The sequence below is a fragment of the Mustela lutreola genome, chromosome 1 (assembly GCF_030435805.1).
Source record: "Mustela lutreola isolate mMusLut2 chromosome 1, mMusLut2.pri, whole genome shotgun sequence".
In the NCBI taxonomy this organism is placed as follows: domain Eukaryota; kingdom Metazoa; phylum Chordata; class Mammalia; order Carnivora; family Mustelidae; genus Mustela; species Mustela lutreola.
The window spans coordinates 101,374,034-101,401,138 of record NC_081290.1 but is presented as its reverse complement, the minus strand read 5'-3'; the positions used below and the strand labels follow the sequence as shown (position 1 = coordinate 101,401,138).

The 27,105-nt window shown below is 40.1% G+C and overlaps 1 protein-coding gene across 3 annotated transcripts in view; it reads left to right on the top strand.

Annotated features, from left to right (window-relative positions):
* SGMS2 (sphingomyelin synthase 2) overlaps window positions 1-27,105 on the top strand; it is an 85,703-nt gene that overhangs the window by 40,750 nt on the left and 17,848 nt on the right. For 2 of the 3 annotated variants that reach the window (XM_059171413.1, XM_059171407.1), the window contains exon 2: window positions 22,659-23,358. In XM_059171413.1, coding sequence (XP_059027396.1) covers window positions 22,904-23,358 — 455 coding nt within the window. In that variant the 5' untranslated portion in view covers window positions 22,659-22,903. Of the gene's footprint in view, window positions 1-20,467; window positions 20,574-22,658; window positions 23,359-27,105 lie in introns of those variants that run through there. The other variant, XM_059171424.1, reaches the window with a different exon arrangement.

Below are 27,105 nucleotides of genomic sequence, written 5' to 3'. Positions count from 1 at the left end.
TCCTGACCTCTAAGACCACGTACCTAGAATGATTTAGAGTACCTAAATCATTCATTCTTCAGCAATAAGTTACCTCACCCTCCTCCTCAATGTGAGAAATGGGATTTTTGTTTGTCTTTTTTAGCTGTCTTTATGGAGATCACTAATGCATCTTCACTTTCTTTTAATAGAATAATGTATTTTTTTTAAATATGGCAAAGAGTCTTAGAAGTAAAATAATGGAGATGTATCAAATGAAACTGAAACCCAAATTTTGCAAATTATGTACCCAGGATTAGTCATGGCCTATGTGTGGCCAAATACAGAGATAAGGATTCTGGTCTGTTCTGATCCAAGGCCTTGGCATGTCACCATGACATTACTGGCTAAACCTTCAGCCACGGAACCCAGATTTTAGATGAGATTTTGGGTAACCTATCCAAAACAGAAAGAAAAGCCGAGCTCCATTAGTTGAAGATGGGGGACTGGAGACACGTCCACATGGTCTCCCTGAGCCTCTGCCCTGCAATGTACTTCCTTCTCTTCAGCATGGTTCACAGCACAGATGAAATGTATGGCCCTTCGCTCCTTCCCAAGCACGTCCTTAGCAGAACAAACTAAACCTGGTCTGGTTCGACTTTTCTGGATCATTTCTGTCCCCTGTATCAGAAAGAGACTATAAATGGAAAAGTTGGGGGAGGCGAGTTGACCCAGCCTGGGAGTCACAGCCATAAAGGAAATGTCAGGTCTTCCCTGTTGACTCTGGAACATTCTCACTCTGTGTCAGGAGGAAACAGCACAGGAGATCTGCCTGTGGGGATCTCCTGAGCTCTGGGGTTAGCTCCTCAAATGCAGGGCATGTGGGGAGGGGGGGGCATCACATTTCCTTTAATTGGCTGCAAGAATTCATCCTGTGCTCACTTCTAGATGGTTTTTTCCCCCCTCAAAAAGTAGCAAAAGGACATACTGAATTAGAACCACCAAAGTACCAAATGCTGGCTCCTCTACCTAGTAGCTGGGAACTACTACTAGGAAGTGGGCAGTTCATTTCACTTCTCTTTGCTCCTTTGTAAAATATGGGTAATAATAAAATATCTATCTAACACTTGTGGTGATGATTGAATAAGGTAAGTAAAGCATTTACAGTAGCTTTTGGGTGATAGTAAGTACTGTATCGGTGTTAGTTACAGCTCTTATTCTTAAGTCTGAGTCATATAAATTTAAATCACGAATGGGATAGAAATTCAAAAAATTTTGAACACTTAAATATTTCAACCCACGTTAACTAAAATATTAATTAATTAATTTTATTGGTAGAGAGAATCAAGCATAGTAGTGGTAAATCCCAGCTACCTCTGCAAGATTGTCATGTTGATAACATTGTTTGAAGTATGTATTTGTAAAGCTTTTCTTGGGGGAAAAAAAAAAAAGCTTTTTCCCAAGAAAAGCTTTCTTAAAATAATACAAAGCCCAGGGGCACCTGGATGGTTCAGTGGGTTAAGCCTCTGCTTTCCACTCACGTCATGATCCCAGATTCCTGGGATCAAGCCCCGCATCAGGCTCTCTGTTTGGCAGGGGGTCTGCTTCCTACTCTCCCTGTGCCTGCCTCTATGCCTCCTTGTGATCTCTGTCAAATAAATAAATAAATAAAATCTTTAAAAAATAATAATGATAACAATACAAAGCCCAAAACACAAGGTAAGTTAGATTCACTAACAGAGAAAGGTTCAATTTTACTTCGTCCTTATGCATGATCTTCTTTTCATATGGAAGAAAAGCTGCACAAAGTGGTCAACCAACATTTCCTAGAAAACTCTTTCATAGTCAATAATCAAGTATGGTTTTTTGCTTGCACTTTGGTGAAATTCTCTGCAGAGAAAACATGTTTACTTAGGCCGTTATCTGCTGAAGAACAGTAATGGCCTTGATAAGGATTTTTAAAAAGATTTTATTTATTTATTTGACAGAGAGCGAGAGCACAAGTAGGCAGAGAGGCAGGCAAAGAGGGGGGGGGGGCAAGCTCCCTGCTGAGCAGAGAGCTCCATGTGGGGCTTGATGTGGGACTCAATCCCAGGAAGCTGAGAACATGACCTGAACTGAAGGCAGAGGCTTAACCCACTGAGCCACCCAGGCGCACTCTAAGTACATTTTGGTTTTAGGAGTCGGTGGCACTTTGAGAATAAAGTGGGGCAGTTTTCAGCTCCTGTAACGACAGGCAGGAGTCCAGAGCCTTGAGAGTTAGGGTCTTCCATTTCCACTGGCACTTTTGTCCCTGTCTTTATTACACCCAGATATTTGCTAAATATGTCATCTACCTTCAAAAGGCTTTGCGATTATTAAATAATAATGTTTAGTTAAAATACTGTGGATTTTCTTACCATGGACAAAACTGACTTACTACAGAACTTACTATAGAACTATAGAACTGACTTATCTATAGAACATCATTTAGAAGAGGTTTGCCTAATAATTGTGCATGAATATGTAGGTCAGAGGCCTATGTGAAGAATGGTAGGCATACAGTGAAAATGTTGGACACAAAGGACCTCAGGAGGAAGGTTAAGGCCATGAGTTATAAATCAGCATTTGTTTTTTTGTTTTTTTTTTTTAAGATTTTTTTTTCTTTCTTTTTTTTTTTTTGTCAGAGAGAGAGAGAGCGAGCACAGGCAGACAGAGTGGCAGGCAGAGTCAGAAGGAGAAGCAGGCTCCCTGCGGAGAAAGGAGCCCGATGTGGGACTCGATCCCAGGACGCTGGGATCATGACCTGAGCCGAAGGCAGCTGCTTAACCAACTGAGCCACCCAGGCGTCCCAATCAGCATTTGTTTTTAAATGGGGACTTGGTGGGGGAGGGTTGTACCCTGGGTGGCTTAGTCTGCTAAGTATCTGCCTTCAGATCTGGTCCTGATCTCAGGGTCCTGGGATCCAGTCCTGCATCAGACTTCCTCCTCAGCTGGGAGTCTGCTTCTCACTCTCCCTTTGCTACTCCCCCTGCTTGTTCTCTCTCCCCCACCCCAAACTTTTTTAAAAACGTTTTAAAAAATTGGAGACTTGAAGGGAGACTGGGCTTTGTAACCTCACTGGGCCAGGAGTGATGTACAAATCATTTGAGTCCAGAAATTAAAACAGGAAAGGTTTCTTGGAGGAAATGACATTGAGGCTCTGAGACCAGGCTCAGGAGAGGCAGGGATATAAGGAAGGAGGCAGGGGTGAGAGGAGGTTTAGGCTGCTAAAAAAAAAAACAAAAACAAAAACAAAAAAAACTATATATATAGGCCTCATGAGAGGGGATATCTTATGTGAAGGAAACAGAAGTTAAATAAATGTCACTGGAAACCCAGGATTTAGGGAAAGGAGGAAAAAAAAACTATTCTTAAAAACTGAGCCCGTAAAGGAAGGCAGAGGCCGGATTATCAAGGTACTTGCAAGCAATGTCAAACAGAGGAGGCGATACCCTCTGAGAAGAGGTCTAGAAAAAAAATAGTAAGATAACTGGGGAAAGGTCATGTGACTGGGTATTTATTATTAGGGAAATTCTGGCAATTTTGTTTGGTAATAAGGAGGTCGCTAAGGTGTTTTTTGGGTTGCTTTTAAAAGAAAACCTTTATCAAAGACACAGACTGATGTATGGATGAGATGAAGAGATATCTTGGGATTGCTTCAAAAAAATCCGGGGACGGGGGTGGTGATGAAAAAGATTTCCTGTGACAGTTGTTGTAGCTGATAAGGTTCACTACACTGTTCTCTCCACTGTCAGTAGAACAAGTTTGAAATGTTCTGTTGTCAGTTTGTTTCTAAAGTCAAAATAGGCAATGGATTTGGGCCACAGAGAGCCACTTAAGGGCTTTAAAGGAGCCAGTAAAGCAGGAAATGGACCGGGAACAAAACCAGAGCAGGAGGAAGGGCTGCCCCAAATAGCCAGTGGTCAGCCCTTACCTTACAAATACGGTGGCCCTTCACTTTCTCCTTCTGCGGTCTTGTTCCTGACTTCCTAGCTTCTTCGCAAACCCCTGACATGATATTTTGACTTGGTGCTTTATAGTACAAAACACCAGTGGTTCCTAGTTCTATATTGGCTAGGCTAAAGTTCCTAGTACTATACTGGCTTCCTTTTTATTTAAAAAAAAAAATCATTTTTTTAATGTATTTTTTTGGTGGATGGATTTAATCCATTTCAGTTTTGTTGTGGCTATTGATATCCTGCCCTCTGTAAGGAAGGATGCTCAGGACCTGAACTAAGTGGGAGAGAGTAGTTAAGTAGATGATGGAGGAAGAAAATGGATAGGACCTGGAGTGATTGTCAGTGAGCAGAGGAAGGAGTTGCAAGCAGAGATGATAGCTGAGATTTTATTTCTGCGGTAAACCTTCCCAGGTGGAATTCACTGTTTTCAGTCAAAGGTTCTCATCAACCCATTATCCTTTTTGACATTCTTAAAATGTGCCTCTGAAGTACAGATACATATTAACCAGAATGTAATTTTTGGTCTCGTTCAGTATAAACTTTGAAAGTAGGCTCCTAATCTCCTAATATTGCTGCAGATTCTGCTACAGGAGATGTTAGAGGCAAAAAAAAAAAAAAAAAGAAAGAAAAAAAGAAGAAAAAAGAGGCCAAACTCGGGGGGAAAAAAAACCCACAAAATAATCCCACAAAAACGTTTTTTTGAGCCTGTTACTTTGTTTCAATTTTTAAAATATAAGCTTTTGATAGCATAAATATATACCTTAAAAAAACAATTGCGGGTAATATTCATAGTCAAGTACTTTTATTTATATAGGGTCATCGATGAAAATTAGATTCAGTGGAAATAAGATTAAGTATGGAATTACATCTTTCAGCTTCCTGCTGCTAATTGAACATTGAGTTCCTAGTGTTTAATGGCTACCTCATGGCATCATGTTCAGGTTTAGAGACCGTGCTTTTAATCATCCTCTGTTTTTCTAAATCTGCTTCACTTTTAGAAAATAATTCTGACCACAGTTTTACTCCCAAGGATAGACCAGTGCTAAACTGAATAGGATAATTTACCTCACTGATTATTTATTTATTTATTTATTTGGCAGACATAGATCACAGGTAGGCAGAGAGGCAGGCAGAGAGAGAGGGAGGAGGAAGCAGGCTCCCTGCTGAGCAGAGAGCCCAATGTGGGACTCCATCCGAGAACCCTGGGATCATGACCTGAGCCAAAGGCAGAGGCTTAACCCACTGAGCCATCCAGGCGCCCCTTTCACTGATTTTCTATTCACATGTGATTTGTGGAGATTGGACTTTTTATTTCTTACAAATATTTAAATTCCAGGGCACCTGGGTGGCTCAGTGGGTTAAGCCTTTGCCTTCAGCTCAGGTCATGATCTCAGGGTCATGGGATCAAGTCCCCCGCATTGGGCTCTCTGCTCAGGCAGGGAGCCTGCTTCCCCCTTTCTCTTTACCTGCCCCTCTGTCTACTTGTGATCTCTGTCTCTGTGAAATAAATAAATAAAATCTTTAAAAAGAAGAAATATTTAAATTCCAGTTAGTTAACATATAGTATGATTATTAGTTTCAGGTGCACAATATAGTGACTCAACACTTCTATACAACACCAGGTAGGGGTTGGCATTTTTAAAGGCTATATATTTTTTTCTTTTCAAAAATGTTCTCAGTTTCCATCTTTTTATCTAGACTTTTAAAATTTCTGTTATATATATTTTAATATACACCTGTATCTTTATATCTCCAATGTTTCCTGCTCCCCCAGTTTATGTTTATTATTTGAATTTTCTTTTCACTTTTACTTCTACACGGTGTATGGTTTTACTAAACTTCCCATGTTATTTCAGGCTCTAATCTAATTTATAAAAGTTGTTTTTATTGCTCTTTGGTCTTTTTTAAGTCACTTCTGGTTGGAAAGATGGGGAGGGGGAGTGGAGTTACTTAACCAAAAAATCCCTTGAGAATAGGAGGCAGCCTTCTCTTTTGCTACTTTCCTTTGCACTTTGAGCCAAGTTCTGCACAGAACGGAAGGCCAGAAATAATTCTGTCTTCTATGTTGGCCGTCCATGTGTTTGCCTTACCTTTCAGGCTATCTATAGTAAGTGTAGCAGTTACCACATATCTAACCCCTGAGGATTGCTTATCTTGAGTTTAGTCACTCTATGTCATTAACCTTGGGGTACAGTTTTTGAAATTTTCTATATTTGTAGTTTCTATCTTACCTATTAAGACTCAGTGATGAAATTTCTGTGTCACAAGTCCTCATTAGGTATTTGCTACCTTCAACCTTTCTGTTCCCACATAATGCCTTTGTTTCTATTCTTCCCATGATTATAAAATTGCATCTTTAACCTTTCCTTCAAAGTCTCATGTGGGTTAAACATTTCTTAGAAGACGGCATTGGGGTGAGCAATTAAAAGTCCATATGACAAATACAATTAGAATATTAAACACATTGTTTTGGTCTTTTAAAAAGGGAAAAGAACTCAAGGCAAAAATCCATAATCGAGTAATGATTGGAGCATTTCCAGTAGAATTTCTTTTTAAAAGTTGTAAAAAGTTATTATTTGTACAGGTTTCTGGAAGCTATTTGCATAAATTGGGTCTCAGTAGGTTGGAACATACATGTCTTGATGTACCATTGACTTAATGAGACCATTGACTTGTTGTTGTTGTTTTTTTTCTGATGAAGAGTATTCAAGTAAAATGTTTAAATGAACTGTTACCTCATCATCCCAAAGATCTAGTTTGAATATCCCTCCTGTGACTCTCTTGCCACATCCTGGTTCATTTTTTTTATAATAATTTTAATCTTTTGATTGTTGTGCATAGCAGAGTGGAAGCTCAGTGAGAGAAGTGACTTTTTTTAAACTGTGGTGTCCCTACAGTATTTTCTAGAGTAAACACTAAATACCCTTGAGCAAATAATCATCTTTGTCTTTTTAGGCAGTAGGATCAAAACATGCTGCTAATTTATTTTTTTAGTACAAAAAGGTAAAGTGTTCCATGTAATGTCACCTTTCCAGTAACAATATAATCTATTTACACACACAGCACAGTTTGTCCCCCACAAAAAAGAATCATGCTATAAATGTACACCATTTTGCAACTTCCTTTCTTCACCTAACATGGCATGATGGTAAGATAGTGTTTTATTGTACAAATAAAACGTATTTACGATGTAATAGGCCCATCTTGATGGGCAGTGTGGTTTCAGTCTTACAAGTCCAGAATCACTTATCTGTAGTTTCAAAAACTAAACTTCCAAAACCTAAAGGCCTTCCCCTCCTGTCTGTTCCTGGTCCCCTCCTCCCCATCTCCTGTTTCCCTTACCTCTCCTCAATAACCCTTGGTGTTTAAACACTTCTTGAATTCAACAAAAGCTCTTTATAGTCTTTATTTACCCAACTTAGTGTGAATAGTTTCTTATGTCTGATTTAGATGTATCAGTGTTTGAGTATCTGGTGTTTCCCAGCTCCAGCAAGGGTCCGTGGTGAGCTGTGGGAACATGTTAATACCTACATACAGTTTTTCTGAAAGTCAAAGTTCCAAATTTTTAAAATGCATCTGTTGCCCAAAAGTTCTGATGGGCGGATTTGGAAAGCAGTCTTTTCATGCTTATGCAGGTATCTTTAGTTAAACTCCTAGAAGTAATTCCAAAGTGTGTAGTATATAACTTTGGGAATTAGGGGGAAAAGCACTAACATACTTTTTTTTAAAAAAAGGGATATGGAATTAGAGTTTTGTTGTACTTGGGATTTTCAGTAATATTTAGAGATTTTTGCAGACTGGTTTAAATGCATATTCCTGGTCATTCTTTCCATTTTTATTTTAAAAACTTTTTTAAAGGTTTAATCTATTTATTTTAGTAGGGTATTGGGCAGGGGGTGGGGTGGTCCAAGCAGACTCTGCACTAAATATGGAGCCCATCTTCGGGGCTTGATCTCACAACCCTGAGATCAGATCTGAGCCAAAACCTACTTCACTGACTGCACCACCCAGGCACCCCCAATCATTCTTATAATCTTCATAAAAACAACTTTTTAATATGGAATAAAGGTTGTTTTGAAAACTGTAATTTATTTAACTGATCTTCAGGCAAATTCAGTTTATTTCTAAAGTTTTATTGTCACAGAGAACAGATGACAAAAACTATGAACTGATATGGAGTACAATAAAGCAAAAATCCACCAAATATTGGGGAAAAAGGTTTTAAAAATGCTTAAGTATACAAGCTTATAAAACACCCACAGTGCGTGAAAATCACCAATATATGAAAAGAGGGTTTGGGGATTTGCTTTTTTAACTGAATTGTCTCTTCTATAAAATCCAATTTGGCTTGATTGTCTTCTCTCTGGCCCCTGGTTTTATGCAGGAGAAACAGTACCGAATTAGTGACTGGTTTTGTTTTGTGAAATATTGAGTGACATCCATTATATGGAAATTTATAAAGCAGCCCTTCCCCCTTTATTGCAAACAAACCCAGAATATACTACCCTGTATTACAATTTAGTCTCTTTTTAAAAATTGACCCTGAGACTAATTTCATTATATGTATATGTCAAGTTGGGGCTGCTAACACTTTAAATAACTGTTAGTTTATTAGGCTCTTCCCAGCAGCAGCAACAATGCAGAAGACTCAAAAAATGCAACATTGTAGACTTGTATTTTTTATTGCACTTAACTGAGGCTGAGGAAAGACAGGAAATAAGGAGATTTCACTTGATAAGTACTTCCCTGAAAACAACAGCAAGGACTGTGGTTTGGGATACTTTTAGCTATAAAATAATACATTTATAATGAAAACATTTTGAAATGTGTACTGTACACAGATATAGGAAGGGAAAAAAAACCATACTCCTACCACTTGCAACCATTCTTAATATTTTAGTGTACTTGTGCTCTGACTCTTCTATACATGCATTTTTGCCTACTTGAAATTGTACAACACAAAACACCTTTTTAAAAACTAGCACATTCTCCCTTTTAACTCTCTCAATACTATTGTAGTTAAAAGTAGTCATCAGCAGGGTGCCTGGGTGGCTCAGTGGGTTAAGCCGCTGCCTTCGGCTCAGGTCATGATCTCAGGGTCCTGGGATCGAGTCCCACATCCGGCTCTCTGCTCAGCGGGGAGTCTGCTTCCTCCTCTCTCTCTCTCTGCCTGCCTCTGCCTACTTGTGATCTCTCTCTGTCAAATAAATAAATAAATCTTAAAAAAAAAAAAAGTCATCAGCATTTTCTTGATTGTAAGAATGATGAATGTGGAAAATTAAGAAAATAAAACATGGAGGAAGGACAAAATTAAAATCATCTTAAATTCATTAAGCAGTATTAATATTTGGTATATTTTCAGATTTTTTTTTGTATCTATGTAATATACATCTTTATGTTGCTGAAATCATACTGCATTTCCTCATCAATAAAATCATAAGCATAGTCTTCATAGAACTATTTGAAAATACTCCTTCAAATATGTGGGTGAATACTTTTATCCCAGAAAACTGGGAGAAAATAAGAAAGTACAGAAGAGGGGTGCCTGGGTGGCTCAGGTGGTTAGGCAACTGCCTTCAGCTCAGGTCAGGATCCCAGCATGGTGGGATCTAGTCCTGCATCAGGCTTCCTGCTTGGCAAGGAGCCTGCTTCTTTCTCTCCCACTCCCCCTGCTTTTGCTCCACTCTCCCTGTGTCTCTGTCTCTGTCAAATAAATAAATCTTTAAAAAAAAAAAGTATAAAGAAAATAAAAATAGTTGGTAAATCTCACCATCAACATTAACAGCTGATACTCTTTTGGCGTACTTATCAACTTGGTTTTTAAAAATTCATACATTTGCATTTTTATGAAAATAATATGGTGCTGGTTTGGGCGAGGGGGTGTTGTGCTTTGTTTGTTTTTTTAGGATTTTTTTTTTGTAGAGGGAGAGCATCTCAAGCAGACTGCCTCATGAGTACCAAGCCTGACCTGGGGCTCCATCTCAGGACCCCAAGATAATGACCTGAGCCAAACTAAGAACTGGAGGCTTAACCAGCTGAGCCACCCAGGCACCCCAAGTGTTGGTTTTTAAACAATAAATTGAATGTATTTCATGGATGCTTCAAAATGTCTGCTGCAGACATTTAGATGTGTTTAAAGTATTATATATGTTTTTATGTACTTCACAGATGCTTCTAAATGTCTCCTCTAGACATTTACATTGTTGTTTCACTGAATATATTTTTGGATACTGTTTTTTCTGTATTCTTTAAAACATATTCTAAAATAAATTCACAGTAGTAGGGTTGCTATGTCAAAAGATAAAAGCATTTGTAGGGTTCTTGACATGATTAAAAAGAGACAATTTCAAAAGAATTATATCAATTTCTTAACCCAACAGCAACTCATTGCAGATTTTGTTTTTGTTTTGTTTTGTTTTGTTTTTAGAGAGAGATCATGTAAAGGGGGAGCAGCAAGGAAGAGGAAGAGAGCGAATCCAAGCAGGCCCCATGCTCAGTGCAGTGTGCCCTACATGAGGCTTGATCCCCCAACCCCAAAGTCATGACCCTGAGCCCAAAATCAAGAGTTGCACGCCTAACTTACTGAGCCACCCAGGTGCCCCTCGTTGCAGCTTTTATACTCCTTTCCAATTACAGTTTAAATTACAGTTTAATGGACTTTGTTTCAAGGTCACTTCCTAGTGTTCTCATGCAGGGATGAAATAGAGTAGAAGTTGGTATGTTAATCTGTCAGTGAAACATTCTGTAGGAAGTGTTTGTTATTAGTAATTGGGAGATACTTAGTCACAGGAACTCTTTTGCCTAGGATGTGTCAGAGGAGGTGTGGGGGAAATCAGCTCCAAATAGAAAGTAAGGAAATGAGTTCTGGCTATGAGACAGACCCTGGCAATTTTATCCCTTCTTTGTCTTCCCTTTCCTGCCCATTTTCCGCTTGCCCTGTGGATAGTCTGGGGAAGGTTATTCTCTGTTCCTAAACTGTCTCTTCCCATGCTTCCCCAATTACGTTTGAGGGTGGACTTTTCCCAGTGAGTGTCCTGAAATCACCTGGCTTTAACATAAAGAATGTGAGAATGAAAAGCTGCCTTGATGTACAAAGAAAGTAGAGATTGAAGGCCCCACGTGGGACCCTGGATTAAAGAATTGTAATTATATTTTATATATTCTTTATGTAGAAGATGTGTATATTTATGTGATAATTATACATTTGTTTACATATAATAGTTTGGACTGAATGAACATCTGACCCTTATCACATGCTAAGTTTCATTGTGGTTATGTTTCTATTGCTATGGTAGAAATGCTCCAGCCTAGGTGGTCCCCAGACTTCCAGCACTGTGTTGCTGGGTCACCGTACCTATCCCCAGCACCTCCCAGTTTGGTTTCCCATCCAATACTCAGGCCTCTCCTGCTTTTGATAATAAGGATCAGGGCTCCCATCCAGTGCCTCCTTGCACTCCTTTAGCTATAAGATGCCCTTACACAGAACAAAGCTTATTTTGGGTCTCTAAAGAGCCATTTAATAGCAGTCCAGATATCTATACTTTTCCATATTTATTTTTCTCTTTTACAGGTTCATTGTAAAATTCTTTTTACTTTTTTTCTTTCCTTTTTAAAAAAAATTTATTTATTTATTTGTCAGAAAGAGAGAGAGGGAGCACAAGCAGGGGGAGCAGCAGTCAGAGGGAGAAGCTCCCACTGAGCAAGGAGCCCGATGCGGGGCTCGATCCCAGGACGCTGGGATCATGACCTCAGCCCAAGGAGTCCCTCTTACTCTTTTTCTGCTATCGTTTTTCTTTCCCAAACTCTTCCCTATTTTTCTAATTATCTCCTGGAGGGACAGCTTAGGTATGCTGGAACTAAATGTCTCATGCTATGGTGTACATGAAAGAAATACATATCCTGTTCTAGATTTTTGCTGAAGGGAAACAGGCAGTTGGCCAAGGATTGCTACATAATCAGTGGTTTATGTACACATCCACTCTGTTATCCTCACTATGCCAGCAGCCCCTCTGCTTTGTGGATGGAGTGCTCAAGCTCCATACAGGGGCTGTTAGCAGAGTAGACAAAAGTCTTGAGTGAGCTGTGTCCTGTTTTGAGAGAGAAGTGTGTCCTGGTGTTCTGATGCAGTGGAAGGTTCCTGGATCATTTGCTCTTGCTGAACGCATTGGATTTGGTTCTAAAGCTCCTCCTTTTCCCTAGCAGACCATATCTGTTGGCAGTCATTTTGATTATTCAGACGCTTAGTCACTAATATTTATGAAGACAATATTTAAACATAATGATGTATAAACCAGATTTCTTTATTTCCTCCAGATGAAAAAAAAATTTTTTTTTGAAGATTTTACTTATTTATTTGACAGAGAGAGAGAGGAAACCCAAGCAGGAGGAGCAGGAGAGGTAGAAGCAGGCTTCCTGTTGAACAGGGAGGCCGAAGTGGGCCTTGCTCCCAGAACCCTGGGATCATGACCTGAGCCTAAGGCAGACGCTTAACACCCGAGCCACCCAGGCGCTCCTGAAGAATTTTTAATATGCCAGCTTTCTGGTAATAACTATGGAAATGTGTACTTTGTGATAATTTCTCTTTAATTCATTAGGATAAATGAAAATTCAAGAGGTAAACATTTTTAGATGATTTCAGAAACCAACATGACACTGAAATTGTTGCATTCCTGAAAATTGTTAAAATGGCATTGTTAGACTCAGGATCTTAATCTTTTAAGTTACTTTTTTTCTGCATTTTGTGCTAATCCTTCTGTTGGATTGGGTTTGGAAATCTGGGTCCCTCTTCAAAGACCCAAAATTAGAATAAACATAGGATAAATATAAATCACCATTATTAGGTTTTTTGCAGAAACAAAATCCTGGATTAGGAGCATTGGTCAAATAAGCGCTTTTAAGAAACAAGTAATGTATTTGACTACAACATAGCAGCTTACATTCTGAGAGAAACTGGAGCCAAATAGAGTGACCTTAATGGCTTTGGAGAAAGTATTGCTTTTTATAGCCTCATACCATTTGAAAGCAGTGGCTTGTTCAGCCAGTCATGCAAAAGAACATTTTTGTGGCTGGCGCAAGAAAATGAGAAATGTAGGATTTATACAGACCTTTCTGGGTCTTCCACTGTCCCTTTCCTTTCCTATTTTTTTCTTTGCCTTATAGTGAAAACCGTGCTCTACCTTGAGGAACCCAGGTGGCTGGAGCACAGGACTTTTTTTTTTTTTTTTTTTAAACACAAAGACGTACCTTACCTTTATCCTCCCCACTCACCTTTGCCCCCTCCCGAAGGCTGTATAACCCCACACCCAAATCCGAACAAGCAGACGGGGCAAACCTGCTGAAGGTGCGGATTCTAGAAGCTTCCTTCTTAATTTTTCAGCGCTTAATTCTGGCTCCGAGGAAGTGCCCGCCCCCCTAAATCTGTCAGGTTGTGTGTGTTAAGCTATTTCTTGAACCTGTTTGTTGGCACAGCACTAAGCAGAAATACAATAACCCTTGTATGTTAAATAAATATCGAAACTAGACTTTAGACCTCTTCAAGGAAATTGTATTGGAGTGTATCTGGGTGTCATTTCTCCAACATCACTGGGCACTGAGTCAGCTTCTGGTTCTTCCGCATCTGTCCCCTGCTGTAACCACAGTGTGTCCCAACTGCAACCGCCTGGTTCAGGGCTTCTCCTGAAGCCTCACCTTGGCCTCCAGCCTCCAGCCAGATCCATTAAGTCCCTTCAGTCATTCTTGCTTGCAGGTGATTTTTCACTCAAGTCTCAAAGTGCTAATATTCTAGTAAATAGCAAGCGAAGTTTCAAGATACTGTTTTTAAATACCCATTTAAAGAGGCTATGAAATTGTATTAAATATCCTCACAGTTTGGTCACCATGTGGTAGAGGGAGAGATCAACAAGTCTATTTCTTTTTCTTTTTTCTTTTTTTAATGTTTTATTTGTTTATTTGAAACAGCATGAAAGCGAGAGAGCTCACAGAGGGAGGGGAGGAAGCCGATTCCCAGCTGAGCAGAGAGCCCAGGGTGAGGCTCAATCCCAGGACCCTAGGATCATGACCTGAGCCTAAGGCAGACACTTAATTGACTGAGCCACCCAGGGTCCTCGATAGGTGTATTTCTAAGTAATCTGAAGGACATGGAATAAAGAAGTTTTATTAGAGAATCATGAAATTATTTTTAAGGAACCATTCTTTTTTTTCTTCTCATTTTTTTAATCACAGTTTTCCAGTAATCAGATATGCTTCCAATCTAAAATACGTATTTATTTTTGTCGATGAGGGAGTCCACTGTTGACTGTGATCTATTTACTTAATTAGAAGGAGGTCTTCTAATACCATTTAGAATATGTTGTGTGGTTTGGAGAGTATGTGAAACTGTTTGACCCGGCTTCTACTTTCTTTTAGACCTGCCACGTGTTCTTCAGAGAGAATGCAAGCTCCAGTATCAGACTTAAATATATTTTGAAAATATTAAGTGGAGTTTTTGCGGTTCCCAGAAAAGCCCTCATTTCAGTAGGTGATTTGTGCTCCTAGTCCAGAGTACTAAGTATTAAAACCTAAGGGAATCAGTTTCTAGGTCCAGAAGTCTTTGGGGGCATAGAAGGAAATAGAGGAAGGTAGAAGCAGGTAGTCATCGCTGCTGTTCAGTGTGGCTGTAGATAGAACCTTTCTGATCAAGCCCCAGGGTGTTGATTCTAAACAAGATCTGGCTGCTTTTGTTTGACCATTAAACAGGGAGCTGTAGTGCCAGTCCTGAGGGGAGGGGGCATGGGAATGAGGCTAGCGACCAAACATCTATCCTAATTTTGGCGTAATTATGGCTCAGATTATCAAGAGCACACATTTCTGTTTAAGCGAGAGGGACTTCTTTTACTCATGCACTAAAGTAGAGAAGCATTTTTTACACCAAGGCAAGACTTCAATCCAGTTCATTCTCTGAGACTACAGGTTTATCATACTTCACTGGCAGTGAGTTCTGAAAAGCTGAATGGGAGGTACAAAACCCTAGCCTCGTTTATGAAACACTGAAAATACCTGACAAAGGAAGAAGGCAAGACCAAGGTCGTCCCTCTATCCCCACCCTCCGGGAACTCTCTAAGCGTTTCTAGATGTATTGAGAATGGAGGTGGGGAGAGGGTCTTAGGACAAGCACCAGCCAACCTTTGGGCAAAGTGCTTGATGTGTCCCCAGCTCTACCCCTTCACTCTAGAATGTCTGGTTTAGAGTAATCTAAAGGAAGTTAAAAAGGTGTTTTAAATATCCCCTGGTCTGTGACCTCGTTTTACAGCCCTCTTCTCTGTGCAGGTGCCTGGTCTGTCGGTCAGTGTCTGTCCATGTACCTATCTATCTAGTGTGTCTATCTATCCTGTCTACACACTCATTCACTTACTCATTTATCTGCCTCACCACATGTTGCACATTGTCCCACACATTGCTCTTTGTCTTTCCCTGTAACTTCATCTCTCCAAGTCCCCTATTCTCCTGTTGGAGAACCTCAGTCCCTCAACCCCAGGGTGGCAGTTTGTCTTTAAAAACACACTAGAATCAGATCTGATCATTAGAGTTCTTCAGAATAGCAGCTTGGGGTACCAAGCTTGGGTGGCTCAGTTGATTAAGCATCCAGCTCTTGGTTTCAGCTCAGGTCATAATCTCAGGGTCGTGAGATCAAGCCCCGCACCAGGCTCTCTGCTCAATGAGGAGTATGTTGAGATTCTCTCTGCCTCTAGCCCTCCTGGGTGCTCGCTCACAACCTCTCCCCCACCCCCAATAAATAAATAAATCTTTTTTTTTTTTTTTAAAGCAGTTAGAAAATAGAACCCAGATTTTAAAACATCCTATGGAACATTTTGCAAGTCAAATCTTAGGGAAGGTACTTTATTGTATCAAACTTAAGTCAGAAATAATTAATGCCGGCTGAGAACTACTCCACTTCTTTCGCTTTGGCCTGGAGAAGGTCCCTTCTTGTGAAATACTCCCAGTCCTACAGTTTATTGTTTTCCAGTTTACATAGCTAATATTTGCTCGGCGTAAATAAGTATTCCTTTCAAAATGTATTAAATTGTCTACCTCACCAGTTAAAGTGACCTTGTGTGTGTGTGTGTGTGTGTGTGTGTGTGTAAGAAACAGACCATCTTGTTCTCTTTGAATACAACTCAGTAAATTCTGATTAATTATGTTAGAGAAAATCCAACCTTTTTTTTGGTCACTTCATACTATTTAGTTACAGGAGTGGTTTTTTTTTGGGAGCATACTTGACACAAATTTTCTTAAGTGGTTTGATTTTCATTGGTTGGTTCTTGATTTTGTCTGTGGAAAACTTAGACAATGCATATTGCAGAATCACTACTAAAGAAGTCCTCAAGAAGTAAGGACTGTGCTTGACAGGGAGACTTGAGACTGGAAATGTAATAACAGAGTATGGACTAGCCCTTGGTTTTCTGGTTCCTTAGAAACAACTTATCTCCAGACTGTATTTTTTTTTAAGAAGCTTAATGGGGGTTATTACTCATATAGTATAAAATTCATTTATATTAAATTTCTATACTAATTTATACTAAAATTCATTTATAAAATTCATTAAGGGCACAATTAAATGATTTTTTTAGTAAATTTACAGAAATGTGCAACCATCATGTCTAATGTAGGACCTTTCCATCCCCCCAAAAGAAACTTCCAGCCCATTTGCAGTCCCTCTGCATTCCCACCAGCAGCCCCAGGCAACCACTGCTCTAGGCTGGATCTTTCTCTTCTAACAATGGGGTATGGAACTAATGTCCAGCCTTCCCTAATAAGGAATAGTAAATCAGCACCAGAAATCAAAGCATCTGTCTTCTACCTAAGCATATCTCTCCCCAAATTCAGAAGTTTGCTTTTATCTTTTAGATTAAAAAAGTTTTTTTCCACTCCATTCTCAGAATGTTTTCAGCCTACAAAGCCTGCCCATTTCCCTAGTTTTAAGTCTGTCATTGCACCTATACAGACAGAGGACCTAGTGGCAGCATAAAGACATACTAGAAAGGTCTGACACGCGCTCATGTTACTTTTTTGGGGGAAGTATTTCACAAAAATACATGATAACTTATTAGTAATTATTTTCTTTCTTTTCAGTTTTCAGAAACTCATTAGTGAAAATATTTAGCACATTTTGTGAGTGCTTGAAATAGAGCCTTGTGACTGATAGGATGCCCTCATTATCTGCAAGCATATTATTACTTACTTTAGATGAGTAGAAGACTAAAAAACTTAAATCGTAGGTTATTAATAACAGTAGTTATAGTTACATGGTAGGTATGAATAATGGGAAATACTTAATTGGCACCTTTCCCCTCACCCCTCCCACAAGAGGGGTGAATTATAAATATTAAATTTTTTCTAAGTGTTAACAAATTTTTGCAAAATTACAAAGATTTAAAAATGCCTCCGATGTTATCTAGGAGACTTTCCTATGTATTTACTTATCTCTTAAAAAAAAAAAGCTCATAACTGATTGTCATTTATTTATTCACTCATTCATTCATTCATTCATTCATTCATTTGCTGACTGTATTGTTGATGTCTTACATGTACTGGCACTGGAGGTGGTGGTGTGCTGCTAAGAACAGGAGCTCCTTGGGCTCCTGGGGGGGTCTCCGTCAGTTAAGCGTCTGACTCTTGATTTTGGCTCAGGTCGTGATCTCAGGGTCATGAGATCAAGCCCCGGGTTGGGTTCTGCACGCACTGCAGAGTCTGCTTGAGATTCTTCTCCCTCTCCCTCTATCCGACCCCACCACCACCACCCCCTCGATTCTCTAAATAAATACATAATAAAATCTTACAGGGAAAAAAAAGAAAAAGAAAAAGGGCTCCTGAGGTGAGAGACCTGCTTCCAGTCTGGGCTCTTTTCCTTCTACGTGTCTGACCTTGAGGATCTCATTTTATCTCAGTTTCTTTAAATACTTCCTCCGGTTATAATGAGGATTAATTAGGTAGGTAGTATTTTCTGAGAACTATGTGTGGCTGTTTTGTTCTACAACTTGACTTTTTCATGGCTCTATGGTTTTGACAACTAAGTTTTTTTAAGTCTGAGAAAGCTTTTATGTGTGTTAAGAAACTTACCGGGTGTTTGTTTCCATGGATTTTCAATTCAATAAAATTGTTTCAAGACCTAGTTTTCCCTAAGCCTTTAAGCTCAATGTATAAATTTCTTTTATTCATAATTCCAACTTGCAGATGTTAAATGCATTTTCTCTCATCGGTGTCTAACGTCTTTCCTCAACAGATGACCTCTTTCTAAACATTAAAATCCATATTTCAGGGCACCTGGGTGGCTCAGTGGGTTAAGCCACTGCCTTCGGCTCAGGTCATGATCTCAGGGCCCTGGGATCGAGTCCCGCATCGGGTTCTCTGCTCAGTGGGGAGCCTGCTTCCCTCTCTCTCTCTCTCTGCCTGCCTCTCTGCCTCCTTGTGATCTCTGCCTGTCAAATAAATAAATAAATAAAATCTTTAAAAGAAAAAATAAATAAAGTAAAATAAAATAAAATCCATATTTCAGTTCAGATAAATTTCCTTAATTTTTAAAGTATATTTACATATTTAATATGTCTTCTTAACCACTGCAAATGCATAACGAGGCTGACATACAAGTCTAGGCAGCAGAGCATTTCTGAGCCCTTTGACGGGAGCTCATGTCTACACTCAGTCCCTGCGCCAGGATGCCATCAGTGAGCTGTGGGTCAGGACTGCCGACAAGATGCGTGCATCATGAGTTTCACACTTTTACCTTTTCTGATAGCCTTGAGTATCTATCACATGGCCCCTTTCCCATTGTTTAAAAACCATAACCTCTGATGTGAATTATTGCAATTCCTCGTCTCCTATTCAGTGCTAAGTTTGTATTTAATCAGATAATGCATCCTTCTTATGTAGTATTTATATACTTGTCTCATACTTTTATCATTACTGTCTCAAACATAATATCTTTTTATAGTGTTACGATAACTATAAGTCATTTAACTAATCCCCTGTTGACAGATATTTAGATTATTTTCAATTTTCTATTCTATATGACGGTTGAAAACATACTTGTAGAAATATGTTGTGTACATTCTTATTCCCTCTGGGTGAACTCAGTAGAATAACTGGGTGCCATTACCCCATTATTACTTAATGTCATGTAGCCTAATACCTACCAGTGTGAACCTTGGAATCTTTTTATCAAATTACAGGTAAAATCCTATCAACATTATTAAAGGGAAATGACTAATGTATGTATGAACATTTGGAATCTTTTTATCAAATTACAGGTAAAATCCTATCAACATTATTAAGGGGGAATGACTAATGTATGTATGAACATGGTATTACAAAATAGAGGTGACAAGAATAAAACAAGCTAATAACGTGTTTTCATGTAATTTGACAAAAAAAGGATTCTAAACTTCATTTAGAGGTGGAAAGAGGAGTAACAGTGGAAGATTTTTTCTACTAGGTAGTTGGCACACATACGATGTGCTCCTTGCATTGAAGAACGTGGCTCTACAGAGGTTTCTGTTCCCTTATTGAATACTTTCTCCCCCCAAAACCAAGTGGATATTGATTTGTATCAAACGCCTTTTTAACTTCACTCCAGATAATCCTGTCTTTCCTATTTACATGTTTGTGTTTTATTACAGCCTTTCCTGGAAAACTTAATTGCATTTCTAGAATGCATCATCTTTTGTTCCTCCACCAAAAACCTAACAATATCAGTGTACTAAACTTTCAGAGTTTTGCACTTGCCTTCCAAGGAAGATTAGTCTATAGAAGTCTTTAACTTTTAAAATAGTCTCTAGATTAGCTTCTGATATTTTGCAATGTAAGAGGACTTGGAAAGCTTTTCATCTGCCCTTGTGCTCTGGCATTAGTACCCTTGACAGATAAACTGATGGGATTGCCATCCACTGAGAGAAACTCCTGTGGTATTTGTCACTTTCCCAGATACTTACTGGTAGGAAAGGATCACCATAGGAATGAATATGTTATACTCATCATTTTTTTTTTTTTTTTACGGTTTTATCTATTTACAGAGATCACAAGTAGGCAGAGAGGGAGAGGCAGGCTCCATGCTGAGCAGAGAGCCTAATGCGGGGCTCAATCCCAGGACCCTGAGATCATGACCTAAGCTGAAGGCAGAGACTTTAACCCACTGAGCCACCCAGGCGCCCCAGTACTCGTCATCTTGATGACGATCATTGTGTCCTAAGATTGGTTGACACAGGGTGACTGTGCTCTGTGTATTCAGTCTTCTTAATGAGATCCCAAGGAAAATATCAATCTTACTACTAATGACGATAAATGGGCTTTGCATTCATGAAGTGCTCTTACTCCCGGGAGCACAAATCTCTTCATGATTAATTATTTCAGTCATCCTCACAGTTGTCCCATGAGGTGGATGGCTGAGTGCTTCCTCTTAGGGGGAAAAAAAAAAAACAGGTAACTAATTGGATTTTCTTCAATTCTACATTCTATGTTCTAGAACTGAGTAGCTACCTTATAAAGACCGCCAGTATGTCCCCCAGTGGACCTGGGCTTCAAAAATCTCAAGCTTCTTTGGCATACGAACACCAGGCTAGGAGCAGATGTGGAGTAGTAAAGTCGGAGGGAATTTTGATGAGTTTGGTAAGGTGCTCTGCGTGGATTAGCCTAAACTTGACGAAGAGATACAATGGCTGACTTAGTGTTTGGGCATCTCTGTTAGAAGTGGCAATCCCTGGTGTCAGAGGTTTGTTTCTGCAATATCTTACTGAGGCACCTCTTCACTGTACTTACCCTTCCTACCACATTGTGTTGGGATCCTGCAAAGAATATCTGTCAGTCCTGGTCTCCCAAGAGGAGCACTGGTCCCTTCTCATCCTTCTCTAGCGTATTAGTGTCTGTGGCTTTGCACAGGGACCAGAGAAAGGTGTGATGTCTGCTTCTCAGAGATAATCTCTTAGCCCATCTCCATCCTCCAGTGACCCTCCATTGCTCCGCAGGTCGACTTTCATCGTGCTTCCACTTCCCCGAAAAAGGGCAGTGCCTCTCTGTGGACACATCCTGTCAGGGGAGCAGAGATCCAACTAAAACTACGTTTGGTTTGTTTGTGTTTTGTTTTGTTGGAAAATTTCTTTGAGAGACAAAAAAAGAAGAGAGGGCGGGAAGGAGGGAGGAAGAATCACAAGCAAACTCCACTCTGAGTGCGGAACTGGACTCGGGGCTCGGTCTCAGGCCCCCGCGTTCACGACCTGAGCTGAAACCAAGAGTCGGATGCTTAACCGGCTGTGCCACCCAGATGCCCCTAAAACTACATTTTTACGTAGTGATCATTCCCCAGTAGTTTTTTGGTCACTTGCGTTCTGTCTCTTCAGTTAGACTACAAGCTCTTTGGATTGAAAGTTCAGGTCAGCCGTGTTTTTTAAGCTCTTTTTAATTGCCACCCCATTGCTCCCTCAGCTCTGGGGGGTTCAGGGGCACAAGAGACACTTGTGGTCACTCTGTTAGCTGTCCATCCTGTCAACAAATACAGCTTGTAGTTATTGAGTATGACATTTTAACTTTCCCCCTTTTTCTTTCATTAAAGAAAGGCTTACTTTGATTTTTTTACCCTCCCTCCCTATTTTTTCCTAAAGTTCCCCTGAAAGGGAGGCCTTTAAAATTATGCTTAAGTTGCACAGTGTACTCAGGGTGGGGACTAATTATGAGGTCTGGAAACTTCTTCAGGTGGCTGGGTTCTGCTGCAGGGACTAAAATACGGCTTTCCTAAATTGAGAACAGCTGGGGCTGTGTTACCGCCCAGTATAAAAGAGTTGGTGCTGGTGCTCTGTGTTGCAAAATCTTTGCTCTCTGTGGAGCCTGGGGAAGCTTGAGCCAAAGACACCCTCTCCTCCTCTGTGCCGTGGTGGTGAGTGCCGGGAGTGGGTCCTCTGGGCGTCAGTTTCTGTTGCCTGGTAGATCTTGCGGTGGCTGTCCCGGAATGTTGTTCCTTTCTAATTTCCCATGCCAATCGTAGGATTTTACCCTTTGAGGAATAAGTAGAGTTCGTTCCCTCAATGAGACATCGCTAACGCTTTCTTTTTTCTCTGTATTATTTTGAAGGCTGTCAGCTTTCCTAGTATAGAGTGTGTGGCTGTCTCTACCTATCAAAGGATAAACTGAGGCAATACCATTTAAGTGTCTTGAATGTGTGGCTCTTGAATCTGTTTTGAAAAGTAGTCACTTGAGAAGGCTCCAGTTTTTTTCAGGGGGAAATAAAAACGGACTTGACAAAGTGTTGATAAGTGTTATCCAGTGCACATGAGCAACTCATCCTAGTTTTGTGTTCTTCCAGGTTCATGGAAAGCAGCCGCCTTAGGAAAGAGTGATGTGATCTCTGGAGAGGTTCTAGCCTATTATGACTTCATGGTTAGCAACAAGTAATAGTGTCTGGTGAGGGGTTTGCAAAGTTGGGTCCTGACTTTTATTTAAAGAAATTTTAAAGGAATTGATGATTAAAATGTTCTTATTTATACCGACATCAGCTCAAAAAGAGACAAGAACTCCAAGATAAAACAACTCCATATTTTACAAATAAACTCCATCTCAACAATGTTAACCATGTTCTGACAATATATTTCCCAAGCAAATGGCTCTGGTATTTACTTCCTTATTTTAATAATGTTTTTGTTTGGATGGTTGACAATTGGAGAAGCACAGTTTCTGAACATAGTTTTTGTTTTCTTTTTGCAGGTGGGATAGTAACACCTCTGGGAGAAAGAAAATTGGCTTCCTCTCTCGAAGGTGGTGAGTGGACTGCAGGCGGCTACATGGAGGGAACAGTGATCAGATGGTTCCCTTCTACGTTTTGTGCTAGGAAACAAAATCAGTTATAGGAATCCATGTTGATCTCTGAAGTAGAAGGATTTAGAAAAGTTAAGTTTGCACAAACACCAAGAACTTTCCCATCTCCTTTTTGATCTGAAGACTGGGGGACAATGGATATTATAGAGACAGCAAAACTCGAAGAACATATGGAAAATCAAACCAATGATCCCGCAAACACTTACACGAGACCTGCCGAGCCTGCCGAAGAGGAAAACAAAAATGGCAACAGTAAACCTAAGAGCTTATCCAATGGGTTGCGAAAGGGCACCAAAAAGTACCCAGACTATATCCAGATTGCTATGCCCACTGAATCCAGGAACAAATTCCCCCTGGAGTGGTGGAAAACGGGCATTGCCTTCGTGTACGCCCTCTTCAACCTCGTCCTAACCACCGTCATGATCACGGTTGTACACGAAAGGGTACCTCCCAAGGAGCTCAGCCCCCCGCTACCAGACAAGTTTTTTGATTACATTGATCGGGTAAAATGGGCATTTTCTGTATCAGAAATAAATGGGATTATATTATTTGGATTATGGATCACCCAGTGGCTGTTTCTGAGATACAAGTAAGTAGGCTTCCCCATTTGGGGGGGAGGGATTACCCTAAGTGTGTGTTTGAGGGGGTAGATGTGTAATTGAAATGGTCTTTCTCAGTTTTGTCTGATAAATTCAGTCCTATCTAGCCATTCGATGACAGGAAGCAACAGAAGGATCTCCCGTGTTGAATAAATAAGCATTTTTTTTTTTTAAGATTTTATTTATTTGAGAGAGAGAGAGAGAGGTCATAGGTAGGCAGAGAGGCAGGCAGAGAGAGAGGGGGAAACAGGCTCCCCACTGAGCAGAGAGCCTGATGCGGGCCTCGATCCCAGACCCTGAGATCATGACCTGAGCTGAAGGCAGAGGCTTAACCCACTGAGCCACCCAGGCACCCTAAATAAGTATTTATTGAGCAACAGTGTATGAGAGGTAACCATCAGGACATTCCAGATGTACTGTGGTTGGTGATTCAGAGTTGACAAATTTAAGGTGCAATCCAGGGTTTCAGGCTCCTTGGTGCTGTGGGATCTGTATGATAAATCAAGAGGCTTAGAAAGGAACAACATTCCCTTCATCATGCTTTTGTTATTTTAGGCTTTTAACAGGTGGGGAATGGAGTGGCTGGGAACTTTCCTCTGTTAACTCATAATGTGACGAGTGGATTGGTCTGTAGTCAATAGCATTCTGAGTTCACAAATTTTACATTTCTTTCCTGTTGCCTGTTGCCTGTTGGCAATCGAGTCAAGAGTTTAAGAAACTGCATTTAGGCATGGGTCCCCGCAGTTTGGGTTTTAGGTTTCTAAAGGAAGTGTGCTGTCCAGCTTCCCTGTGGCACCACAAAGGACCTCTTAGTTAACCGGTTTCGGTCTCCCTGTTTTGGAACAGGGGCAATCAGGAAGGAGTAAGGCCACACACTTTTGCTTTAAAGATGCTTAAAAATAGGACATAGCTCTGAAGTGGTTATTTTTGCTTCCCTGTGAGATCTGACTGCTAGTCCATAAAAACAAGGCCCCTCAATTCCTTTTCCATCTCATTTCTCCTTCAGATGTTTTGTTCTCTACTAAGATGCTAGCAATTAAATCACTAAAATATAAGTTAGATCGAAACATTGCCCATACGCGGAGGCTTTTGAAAATGTAATGTCTACTAACTCAGTCCATACTGTTCAAAATGGGATTTCTGCATTTGTGCCACAAGATCATATTTAGAAGAGAGAATTCATGCTCTACTGTTATTTCAGTTGTTTGTTGCTTCTAGAGTGGAATTCAATCTCTCTTTGGTCCAGAGTTCCGTAAATTCAAGTTTGCAGTTTGGAAAGCTTGTTCTGCAAACTGAAGTCATTCCTAAACATTTTCTTTCATGTGTGTTAGTAAAAGGCAGCTACCAACTGTCTTTTGCTAGAACCTTTTGCTGCCAAAGTTGTTAAGCTGCAGTATGCTTTATGCCAAAAGCAAACAATAGATTTGTTGAACTTTAGCTAGTTTCTCTTTCTGTGACACTTCTGTTGAAAATAAGAGTCTGCTTAAGCCAGAGGTGTTTGCTTTCTCCCTTAATTTAGATCTTTTTATTCATATATATGCATATATATGACTATATATATTCATATTCACATATGAATAGACATGCATGCATATATATGTATGTATGTATGTATGTATGTATGTATATGAAAAGAGACCTTTTCCAGGGTCTGGTAAGTAGCTGGCTTCTACTGTGCTTCAGAGCACAGTCTCAATTTATTTGAATCTTTATCTAGAAAGTTATGAGCTGCCTCTCCATGAGCACCTTGGGCTTTACCGTGTCAAAACTCGTGGGGGCGCCTGGGTGGCTCAATCAGTTAAGCGTCCGGCTGTTGATTCCAGCTCAGGTCATGATTCCAGGGTCATCAGATCAAGTCCTGGGTCGGGCTCTGCGCTGGGCGTGGAGCCTGCTTGAGATTCTCCCTCTCCCTGTGTCCATCCCCTCCCCGCCAAACAAACAAACTTGTGATCGTATAGCTGGCCACGCATTGTGATGATATCCACTGTTTTGGTCACAATTCGTCATCAGAAACTTGTTGGGGAAATCATACTTTTTCTTTTTTTTTTTTTTTTTTTTGCTTTTGAGGTAGAATTGTATCATTTCAGTAACTAATAGAATAATTTTTATAACTTGCTTTGAACATCCTAGCTGAGTAAGAAATCCTACTTGCTCTCTCTTATAAAAGCACCTTATAAAAAATCATTAGCAGTAGTTATTTTTCTAAATAAGGTTTCAGAGTGCACATTTTACCTTCTAAATTAATTTTCAGTTCTGAATACAGCTGAACTCAGAATGCTGGAATGAATATAATTGACTCATAATAATTCCTGCTTATTACTTCACCTTGTCTAACAGCGCAGAGCACACAGTTCAACACTCTTTTTGGGCCTGAGGTTGAAGCAAAGGGTGAATTGTTTTTCACTTAACCAAATGGAGAGACTTGGTCCTGATTATCACCCTTTCCTTTTCAGTAGTAGAAAAGGCAGAGTTCATATAGCAAGCCTTTGAAAGAAATGTCCTTATACAAAATAAATACTTTCACCTAATAGTCTTTTTTTTTTAAGATTTTATTTATTTATTTGATAGAGAGATCACAAGTAGCGAGAGAGGGAGGGGGAAGCAGGCTCCCCACTGAGCAGAGAGCCTGATGTGGGACTCGATCCCAGGAACCTGGAATCATGACCTGAGCTGAAGGCAGAGGCTTTAACCCACTGAGCCACTCAGGCACACTATTAGTCTATTTTTTTTAAAGATTTTTATTTATTTGAGAGCGGAAGAGTGTATAAGAGTGCACAAAAGAGGGAAAGGGAGAATCAGACTCCCCATTAAGCAGGGAGCTCAACATGGGGCTCGATCCCAGGACGCCAAGATCGTGACCTGAACTAAAGGCAGACACTTAATCAACTGAGCCACCTAGGTGCCCCTCATTTAGTAGTCTAGATAGTCTTCTACTCTATATTTTGACCCCAGAAACCCTGGAATATTCTGAAAATAGCTACTGGAAACAAGCAACTAAATTTAGATTCATACATAATTCTGTAAATTAGAAGTCCCAGCAGTTACCTGAATTAGACTTTGATCCACGTCAGACCACAGTCTTGGAGAAAACTAAAAATATGCCACATGCCTGAAACCACCTAGTTTTCCAGAAGTCTTTGATTGGTATTAGTTTTGAAAGTGTGAGATGATGAAAGTGTGAGACCTGTAGGAATATAGTTTATGTGCTAGAAAAGTTACAGCTACCAATTCCAGGAGCTTTCAGGGCCCCCATCTCTGACTCCCCAGAACCCAGACTTTATAGACCCACCCCTAATTACACAGCAGAAAACAAGCTGTCATCTTCAGCTGGACATAAGGACACTCAGAACCCTCAAAGCCCATTCAGATAACCCATGGGGCCATGGCTCCAACAGGTAGAGGAGCCTATGTGTGCATAAAGTCAGACCTCCAGGAACCATTGCCTCGGAGTGAGGACTAAGGGGTACTGGACAGGTGCTAATGCTACTCTAAGACCACAGTCTCCACCAAAAAATAGAAAGTGTGAAAGTACTTGTGGGATTTTTTTTTTTTTTTTTTTTTGCTTTTTTTGATCCAGGTGGAGTAAGCTCAAGGTAAACAGATCAGCCTAGAGCTCACCGTTAAATGCCCACAAGGGTACTTCGGACAGTTTCAGAATCTAGTCCTCTGAAGGTCTATATAATCCCAGACAGAATAGTTCGTGCCCAAACTGTGAAAATACTTTTGGATGGTCTCCA